The sequence below is a fragment of the Cebus imitator genome, unplaced genomic scaffold, assembly GCF_001604975.1.
Source record: "Cebus imitator isolate Cc_AM_T3 unplaced genomic scaffold, Cebus_imitator-1.0 Scaffold811, whole genome shotgun sequence".
NCBI lineage: Eukaryota > Metazoa > Chordata > Mammalia > Primates > Cebidae > Cebus > Cebus imitator.
Window position 1 is genome coordinate 1,962 of NW_016108126.1, and position 10,581 is coordinate 12,542.

Genomic DNA, 10,581 nt, shown 5'->3' on the forward strand with positions numbered 1-10,581 from the left:
AGGGGCTGGACCATGTGGGGCACTGAAGAAGTGACCCACTCCCCTGTCACACGTCCTGTGAGGGGTGAACGGAAACTTCTGTTTCAAATATATAGTATCTCATTATAGAAATCTATGCATTCCCCTTGCGGCTATTAAATTGAGCACCCCTGTGAATAGGCTCATCTTTGTAAAGATATTCAGTTACCGTCTTAAGGAAAAGTTTTAAAAGGGCTCATGTTTTTCATACAGAGAACTGCTACATGGCACACATCGGTACCATTTCCAGTTCACATCTGTTGTCAGGACAGGCTTGCCTAACTCTTCTCTTGCCTGCTGTAGAGATGCATCCACTTCGTTTGTCCAATAGGAATGAGACCATTGCAGCTACACTTCCCGACACGGAACTCAGATCCTAACTGATCAGTTATTCTCTGAATCCAAAGAACTCACACTCCTAGAAATGGGCATTAGACTACTGTGGTCTTCAAAGGGCAAATACACATACTTGTGTGCAAACACGTGCACATTCAGTGTATTAACCCTCAGTCCTGGAGAAGACAGACACCATGATTCAGTGAAAAATCACACCTAAAAATGGCCTGAGCAGGAGGGAAGAAAATGGGAGAACATTTCCGGGGGTAGAAAGTTAACTTGGTCACCATTTGGCTGGTTCACTACAGAATTTCCACACAGTATGTATTCCACAAGTATTATTTACTAATCTTCAAACATCAGGAGTAAATTGTTTACTGAACTATGTTACCGTCAGCCAACCTGAACTACTTGATAATTGCTAACCCAATTTTACCTACACTATCATTTTTCGGGGGACAGCAGTTCCCCAAAGTCAGATCGTTTACTAAGTATGCCTGTAATTGATAAGGACAAACTCTTCTTAACTGAATGAACCTCAACACACCTCAAGCGCATTATCGTTAGTCATCAGGATGATAAATACAAATTAAAACAGGATAATAACATGCCTACATAAATATATAGAGCGTTGAAGAAACCAAGCAACGGTGAGAACATAGAGCAACCAGAAATCTCATCTACTGTGAAAGTGTAAAATTGTATAAATACTTCTGAAAATCCGTAACATCTACTGAAAACATGCAGGAGCATTGGCATTTACTATAATCATAGGAAAACAGTTACTGCTACAAACTAGAAATCAGGTGCTATTTACACAATAGGATTCCACACAGCAGTCAGAATGTTACAATTCTAAGTAACAATCTAATTTCACCTCACAAATACAACCTTTACTGCAGGAAACCGGTCACAAAAAGGTAAGCTGCAGATTTCATTTACACAAAGGTTAAGAGTAGCCGAAAGCTTCTCTGTGCTGCTAAAAGAAAGTGCTTATCCTTCGCAGTTTGAGGTCAGTTGCAAAAACAGGACCCAAAGGGACACTGGGAGGTGGGTGGGGGTGTGTGTGTGTGCGTGTATGTGTGTATACACATACGTGATCTTAGCTCACTGCAACCTCCGCTTCCTGGGTTCAAGCGATTCTTCTACCTCAGCCTCCTGGGCAGCTGGGATTACAGGCACACACCACCATGGCCAGGCTGGTCTCGAGCTCCTGACCTTGTGACACAACTGCCTCAGCCTCCCAAATTGCTGGAATTATAGGCATGAGCCACCATGCTCAGCTTCGCCTATGTTTATCTGGTGGTAGCTGCCTACTACAATGTGTTTAAATGAGACTGTCAGCCACCAGAGAAAAAGAAAATTTCAACAAAAGGTGTTTATCCCATCTCGGCTATCATTAACCAACTCCACTTAACTCTTGACCTTAAGTAGGTAACTACTTAGGGTCAGAAAGTAATTTGTTGGTCAAGTGACTTTCTACTCAATTCATTCTTAGTTCAGCCATCCTTCACATCAAAAATGCTTAAAATAACAATCACACTCATATTAAGTTGCTTAGGCCAAAATACAATACATGCTGCACATATAGGCCTTTTAGATTTCCATCAGTCCACAATACAAATCCTGCCTCTGTACTCCAAACCTTACACCACCATCATTCATTCCAATATGTATGGCAAGTAAGTACTTCTAGCCTCTGGACCTATTTCTCAAAACAGTTTTGGTAGTTAGCCAAGACACCAGATTTCCAATCTTCAGGTTAGGGGCACAAGTTCATCTTCAACTCAACATTAAGCTACCAGTGACAGCAGAAAACAGATTTTTAACTTTTTATCGTAGTAAAATCAGAATAACAGAGCATATGCAGTGCCAGCATCTGCAACTAATACAATAAGCAATTACTAAACTTACAGTGACTCGAGGCTCAAAGCTTACATTCAGCAATTACATTCTTTACTGAAAATACTGCTGGCTGATGAAACTGAATGTAAGTCACTGATTATGGCAAAACACAAAAATAACTACATGTCTGAGGACTGTAAATATGCCATACAATCACTGAAGATCAAAACAAAACACGTAACAAAATTCAGAGAACGTGTGTGGATGCAGACACTTCATATCAGTGTTCAGATGTGTTTCATGAATATCTTAAGACAAGCGTATCAAAACCTTGGCATGTTTTAAATTCAAGTTGACAATTCTGTCTTAAATTTTCTCAGAAAATTATAGCTACATTGTCAACACCGAGTCTGCTTAATTTAACTCGTTTAATACAACTTAACATTAAAAGCTCACACTACCCCAAAATATATTATTTCACATACAGTGACACTCGACATTCAAATGCCACTGTTTTCTGTAGTCAAGTTTCTTTAAACTTTCAAAGAATCATTTTTAGGCTTACAAAAATAAATATTTGTCAAAATATTCAATAAATATTACACAACTAGCAGCAAAAAGTATCTAAAGTCTGTTGTGTGCAAATAGTTTTCTTCTCAACTATCATTATATGGTCCCAAATAAAATGTAACAATCTACTTCTTGACTGGCTGCATTCAACAATCTCCGGGAGACAAAATAAAACTGGGAGGTTTAGGACACGCACACAAGACATACATATACAAAATTATCTGAATCTGCAGTAAAATAAATACTTTGTAAAAAGTTATGGGCAAAATGTACAAGAGTCTAAACTTATACTAATTGAAATAGCACCTTAACAAATGACCTCAATACTGTGAAGTACACCTACTTATAAATTTTACAAGGCACATATACTTGAAAATCGATAGCACTTTAAGAAATTTTTCCAACTTCTTATGCTAGTGAAAAGATTTGCTTTTGAAGATCATTGTATTCTGGCCACAAAAATCGGTGCAGAATTCAAAGTAGGAGAGGCATTTTTAGCAGTGGACAATCATCTTGGCCAAATTTACCATCAGACTATAAATACAGTACAATGGAAATCTATGCAAGTAAAATACACTAAAATTGCATATAGAGAACGCATACCTTGTGCAGTTTAGTACACATGTGCAACCTTGATTTCAAGCATTTGTCAGTCTTAGATTTACAAAGTCTACAAGTGTAAGCCATTTTAACATTTCACTGCAACTTAAACAGAATATGAATCTACATTTAAATTAAAGCCTGCTGCAAAATCCTTCCTGTTTAAATCCTTTCTTGACCAAAAAACATCAATACTAGTATGCATTTAAAGACCAGAATCCAAACAGGCCTGTCGTGAGGCTTGGTCATTGCGATGGTCAGCCATTTAACATTTCAAATTTTTATAGCATGCACAAAAAAACTAAATAAATGATAACACCCCAAACATTTTATCAAAACTTTAAACCTCTCCTTTGATAATACGCCCACATCTGCCTAACTTAAAATCAACTTCGTAAACTTTGAAAGAGAAACTGCTGTATTTACTCGAATTAACTTTAAGAGCTCTTTCAAAAATATTAAGGGGATGGTGATACATTCCACCTCATCATAGGTGGAATGGCTTATGTAGAGTGTAGGTTTCTACATGCCTATGCAGGATACAGTGAGCAAAGGAAAACTTAGTATAGGTTGGCCACATAAAAAAAACTATGCTTTAATGCTTTAAGGTGATCCCCCAACCCCGAAGTCTACAAGAATCAAACAGTCTGAATGCAGGCTACTGTCTAAATTTTTTTTTTTTTTTTTCCCCATTTATATTTATGGATGAATTGATGGTTATCTGTTGAAGTTGTATCACACCTGTGTGCCAACGGTTGATTTTAGGCCAAGTTTAGTAAATTAATTTTGTCAGAACAGTTGGTATCATGAGTACTACTGATCCCACAGGATATCAAAGTAATAAGTTGTCTAAAGTTAAAGTCACAGTACCTTAACAAACAAAACGATCCTTAGCCACAAACTTATAAATGCAGTTTGGGGTGGGACGAAAGCCGGAGGGGAAGAGTTAAATCCAAACTACAGCAATTAAGTCTTCAAACCAATTTCTGAATAGGGCTGCTATTTTATTTCCTTTCGATTTTCTTCTTGTGACTTTGAGCTTCCCTAAATTTTCAGGACAATCACTGCTGGTAATGTACTGCAAGTTCTTGAGGAAACATGATACAGTCTGGCTTAGTTACATGTGGTTTCCATATTAGCTTGTTTGTAAGGGTGACTTTGCTGCAAAGCAGATTCAGTTGCCCCACCAGTCAACCCCCTGGGAGGTATAATTTCCTCCATATCCGTCGCTATTGTAGAAGCCTCCATAGCCACCTATCAAGAAAAATGTTTAAAGAGAAATATTTAGTTTTCCATTAATACATTTTCTTCTTTTTCTCAAGTACTTTAATGTAAACCCAATAAAAGAAATCTAGTGTTAAGAGTTTGTGTCCCTCAGAAATTAAATTTCCCCAATGAATGATGGTTTGAAAAAGAGGACTCCTAAGAAAGCCAAAAGGCCCTTCCTCAAGGAAAAATTAACAGTACCTCCACCAAATCCTCTACTGCTGCCGTAACCACCTCCACCACTGCGGCTGCTGCTTGCACGACTACCACTGAAGCCAGAACTGCTGGAACCACTACTCTGTCGATAGTCTCTAGCACCAAATCCTCCGCTGAATCTATTATTGTAAGCAAAAATATAGCATGGCACTGTAAGTATAAAGTTGGATTAAATAGCAGATTCCTGCTTAAACTGCACAATTCCCAATTTAGTTTTTCAGATCAGTTCCATTATGTTCTAACGGGAACCTTACCATTATTGTTCCATGTGTTCTAACAGAGTTTCTAAAGTACTCAGTAATGAAGAACCGACACTTAATTCCATGTCACCCTTTCTAATAATTACCACTTGTCCAAAATGTTGATGTATTATAGTTGAAAATACTTGTTTAATATGTTACTCGGGGAAAAGTTAACTCTGAAACCTTACTGCCCCCAATAAGTAATAAAGAGAATGAAGGCTCACAATAGTGTGTACCTTTTAGATCGTCCACGATTACCACCTTTGTAGTGGTGTTCATAAGCCATATGTTCCAACCAAGAAGGCACTTCTTGTTTAGCTTCTACAAGAAGATCCAACAAATCCTTTGTAATATTCACATTTTTTTCATTAAAAAATGAGGTGGCAAGGCCTATGGAGATCATAAAAAGTACATGAAGTTTCCATAAAGTAGCATGGTGTTCTTACATTCGTATATTCCTATATAAAATATAGTAAGTCAAAAACTTAAATAAGACATTATGATCTGTACAACAAGCAAATCAAAGGGACGGAACGAAAAATTTCGTTGGCTGATTAATCTAAAACTTTTCCTATGATATAAACATTCTATTTTTAAGATTCTTTGTCAAATCTTTGCTGTATGCATCACAATAAAAAAAAATAAAAATAAAACTTCTAACAAAATTCTTACCAAGATTTCCTACACGTCCCGTACGGCCAATACGATGCACATATTCTTCAATGTCACTTGGCAAATCAAAATTGATAACGTGTCTCACATTTGAAATGTCCAGTCCTCGTGCTGCCACCTGAAAAATAACTTTTATTTTAAAAAAGCACTATACAAACGTGATTAATTAAAAAATAAAATTTACATACAGCTGTAGCCACAAGAATTGGGCTTTTTCCCGAGCGAAACTGATGAAGGGCCTCCTCTCGATCTCTCTGTGATCGGTCTCCATGAATACTTGTACAAGCATATCCTTCATGGTATAAGAAATCCTCCAGGGAATCCGCTCCCTTTTTCGTCTCTACAAACACCAAAGTCAGTGAATCCCTCCCTGAAAAATCAGAACGCTTTGTTTACTCATAATGAATTAGCATCGCTGGTTAATCTAAATACTAACTGGGTTAATTCTAGTCCTTCTGCTAGAATAAATCTTGGAAGCAATGCAAACAGACCCAATTGAAGTAAACATTGTTCTAATGATGTTGAGAATGATGAGAAAAGGCAGTTCGACGGGACAGAAGAAACTTAAAGAGATTCTCCATACATGTGACTGACACTATTATTATTATTCATAATTTTACCTGTTGCCCCCAACAGATCAAGCAGAAACGACCGTTTATCTAAGTCTTCCACCCAAACTACTTTCTGTGTGATGTTCTCAGAGGTAGAGCCTACTCTGCCTACAGCCAAAAAGATATATTCATCCAAAAAGTCACGAGCAAGCATCTGAAAAAGTGAGAAAAATACTCAATTATCTACTTTAGTACACAAATTATCTAAACTTAATAAACACAAATGGCTGAACAAAAATGGAAACATCAAACAATACCTGTATTCCTTTAGGAAAAGTAGCACTAAACATCACAGTCTGACGAACACCCTTTGGTGGCATAGTATCTTGTTCAACTATACGACGTATCTGAGGTTCAAATCCCATATCCAACATCCTATCAGCTTCATCCAACACTAAGTATCTGTTATGAAAAACCCTTAGTTGATCCTGGATCATTTGATCTGAGAAACTAATTACTCAGTATAGTTGCGTAACTAATTATACAAATGTAGTCCTTCGATAAGGAAATATTCCAGAGTCACAATTTCATACATATGCGACAAATGCAAACAGGCACGCATGCACACACACGAGCACGCATGCACACACATGGGCACCCACATACACACACACACAGACACAAAATCACAAGACAAGATGGCTCAAGATGACAACCAAATTAGCCATATGTTGACTGTTAAAACTTAGAACCACGATTAAAATTTCACTTACTCTTAAACAAAAAGGTAACTGCGATTTTCAAAACTATGTGGAAAATTAAATTATCAAAGTTCGGGCAGCCCTAGTAAAATACTACTGAAGTAATCAACTTTTAATATAAAAATAGGTGCATCCCATATGAAAAACTGACGTACTTGCAGAAGTCTAATGCAATCTTTCCTCTTTCCATCATATCCACTAGACGTCCAGGAGTGGCTACTAACAAGTAGCATCCACGTTCTAAGTCCCGAATCTGCTGACCAATATCAGCACCACCATAAACTACGCAAGGACGAACTCTAGATCGGTAAGAAAACTGTAAGCAAAGAACGTGTCAGTGGCCATAAAAACATAATTGGATCAATGAGAAAAGCAATAATTGTTAAAATGAATATTTTACTTTTCTGGCTTCCTCATAGATCTGTACAGCCAATTCTCTCGTTGGGGCTAAAACCAAGGAAATTGGATATTGCTTGCGGCGCCCATATCTTCCATTTTCCTAAAAAACAAAAATAATTTAAACTTTCTGAGCCAAAACTGTAATTCTTTTAAAAATTTACCAGTTTCCTTTTCTGATGTGCAGATAACATCGACAAACTTATTTTCATTGGGTGAACGGGGTGAAAAATTAAAAATAAGGTGTAGTTGGCATTGTTTACAAAAGTCAACAGGCATTTACAAAGCCTTTTTAAAACAAACATGCCTTATTTTACAACAATACCTTTACCTTCACAGCCTTCAAAGCTTCTCCTGGACCATCTGTATATATCTGACTCAGTATGGGCAAAAGAAATGCTGCAGTTTTTCCAGAACCTGAAGACAAAACACGGACTTATCATTTCTGAATATTAATTGTTGATAAAGCGTTCTCAATGCTCTCACATTACAAGAAAATTTTTCTTACTCCATTTCCAATTTTTTAGGATGTACAGTAAATTTATATGGCAAACCTAAGAAGTAAAGTGCCTTCTGTGCTCTATTTTTAAACAGTACATTTTAATTTGTACAAAACACAACTGTTTTGTCTGAAAAGTGGCACCAACTTTCAGTTCAACATTTCTTTCTAGTGGCTATATAGTGCTGGAATGTAAAGCAGCAATCAGTAAACTTTACATCTGTACAGAGCTAACTAACAGTACATGGTTCTCGTAGGCCAGTCTCTACAAGAGAACGTCTTTTATCTGTGCCAAATCTCTGGCTAACCTCTACAGCACAGGCATTAACAAATGGGTATTTATATTTGAACATAGCTGTTGAAAAATAAACAAGTCCCAGGTTTGACATGAGGCTGCAGTCTGCTAACTCCTGTGGCATTAACTGAAAAGGATGCAATTCTATTTCTTAAAGAAGGTATTCAAGCTGACAATTTGCCATGCGCTTCCTCAAGACGCCCAGATACAAATACTAGTCTCATCCCAAGGATCCAAAGGTCCAGACAAAAAGGCACATCCCCAAGCTATCTCAAATGCTAAACAAAGGATTCAGACATCCCTTCAGAACATACTACTTTTAAAGTAAGCCCAATTAGATAGTCTTAACTTTTACTTTTTATCAACTAAGCTTACCTGTCTGGGCACATGCCATTAAGTCTCTTTTTCCCTTAATGATAGGAATGGCATGTTTTTGCACTGGAGTCGGACGAGTATAGCGAGTAAGTTCAATGTTCCCCATGATAATTTCTCCCATGTCAATATCACTGAACTGTCAGGAAATGTAGCCAGGTTAATCAAATGCAAGAAAATATAGAAGTACACATGGCAGATATAAAATTGCTGTATCTTTTGCAATTTCTGTTTTACACTAATGGAAGTAACCACACCGTCTGTGATTTGGTTTACAGATGCGATGATTTCAGTTAAAGAATCATGGCAGTTTTTAGGAAAACAAACTCCTGGGTTGAAAAAATCAAAAAAGCGTTTGGAGGCAGGCATGGCTGTAGCCTTTCTCCTTTTTGAGACGGAATCTCACTCTATGGCCAGGCTGGAGGGCAGTGGTGCAATCGTGGCTCACTGCAACCTCCGATGCCTGGGTTGAAGGGATTCTCCTGCCTCAGCCTCCTGCGTAGCTGAGATGACAGGTGCGTGGCACCATGCCCGGCTAATTTGTGTGTTTTTAGTAAAGATGGGGTTTCACAATGTTGGCCAAAATGTCTCTATCTCCTGACCTCATGATCTGCCCGCCTCAACCTCCCAAAGTGCTGGGATTACAGGCATCAGCCGTCGTGTCCGGCCAATTCCAAGACTATTCTTAACAGTGACATTCATGTTTCATAATCCAATGGGTTTGCAGTAAGAACTTTAAAAAGTCAAACAAAAAACTTACATTTTCAATATGTGGAGGGCAGTTACTACCGGTAGCCTCTACTGGTATATCATCGTATTTCTCAAAGTTAATCCCCGTGTTTCCTCCAGAAAACAGTTCCCTGAAATCACACAATTATTACATGTATATTAATTGTTATGAAACTCATGGCTTAGTATAACATGTTTTTCAAAAACTTACCGCTCTAAGCGTTCACTTGGTGGAAGTGGTTTTGACCAATCATCTTCATCTGACTTGTCATACCAACGACTGTGTCCACTCCGTTCATATCTACCGAAGCCAGTTCTGTCACGATTGCCAATACCGTCATATTCGCTCCGTCCACGATCATCAAATCTGAATGGCACGAGCAATGAAAACACATGATTTAGCCTATACTGCATTATCACCTCTGTAGAAATGTCCTGGGGTATCAGCTGAGTTACTGAACACAACCACCCTTAAACAATGTCAGCAACTCAGTGTTTATCTCCTGTGAAATAAGCCCCTCTAATTAACCAGTGCTTATGTGTAATTTATGTCTTCATTTTTAAGAAAATCATAAATATTTGTATAAAATTACACAGCTTAGACTTCACATGCTAAGAATTAGGTTTAGATACTTATAACTAGTGCATACTCTACATCTTCATTTAAAGTACTATCATCTAAATATATTTACTGGTAGGAAAGCAGGAATAACACATGAAATTTTTTAAATATAAAATTTTTAGATATAAAAAAGTAGAAGACATGTGACAAGAGAACATCTTTTAGAGTTTTATTCCAATTTGTGAAAAACAGAAGACAGGATTAAATTCAATTATTAGGTTTTTTTGTTTCTTGTTTTTCTTGAGATGGAGTCTTGCTCTGCCACCCAGGCTGGAGGGCAGTAGTGCGGTCTCAACCCAGCGCAGCCTTTGCCTCCTGGGTTCAAGTGACTCTCCTACCTCAGCCTACTGAGTAGCTAGGACTACAGGCATGTTCCACCACGGCCAGCCAATCATTCTATTTTTAGTAGAGATGGGGTTTCACCGTGTTGGTCAGGCTGGTCTTGAACTCCTGACTTGTGATCCTGCCACCTCGGCCTCCCAAAGTGCTCTGATTACAGGCATAAGCCAACCCACCTGGCCCCATCTCGACTACGAAAAGAATAATCAGCCAGCCAGGTGGTGGGCGCCTGTAGTCCTAGGAACTTGGGAG

The 10,581-nt window shown here is 38.0% G+C and overlaps 1 protein-coding gene across 1 annotated transcript; it reads right to left on the reverse strand.

The window, feature by feature from the left end:
- Positions 1-2,171: 2,171 nt before the first annotated feature.
- Positions 2,172-10,239, reverse strand: LOC108297531 (ATP-dependent RNA helicase DDX3Y). The gene is made up of 13 exons (XM_017520179.2): positions 9,580-10,239; positions 9,400-9,499; positions 8,643-8,778; positions 7,805-7,890; positions 7,478-7,576; positions 7,233-7,393; positions 6,634-6,778; positions 6,386-6,530; positions 5,954-6,135; positions 5,766-5,883; positions 5,330-5,483; positions 4,837-4,970; positions 2,172-4,623 (listed from the first exon to the last, which is right to left on the reverse strand). Exons 1-13 carry the CDS (start codon positions 9,780-9,782, stop codon positions 4,544-4,546), a joined length of 1,743 nt encoding a protein of 580 aa, XP_017375668.2. The 5' UTR covers positions 9,783-10,239; the 3' UTR covers positions 2,172-4,543.
- Between the last annotated feature and the right edge of the window lie 342 nt (positions 10,240-10,581).

Coding starts and splice junctions, on each gene's coding strand:
- LOC108297531 (XM_017520179.2), bottom strand. CDS start 9,782: ATGCAGTATAGGCTAAATCATGTGTTTTCATTGCTCGTGCCATTCAGA. Junction 7,577..7,804: donor AAGCTTTGAAGGCTGTGAAG/GTAAAGGTATTG, acceptor TTTGTTTTTTAG/GAAAATGGAAGATATGGGCG. Junction 6,136..6,385: donor TGATCTGTTGGGGGCAACAG/GTAAAATTATGA, acceptor CTGATTTTTCAG/GGAGGGATTCACTGACTTTG.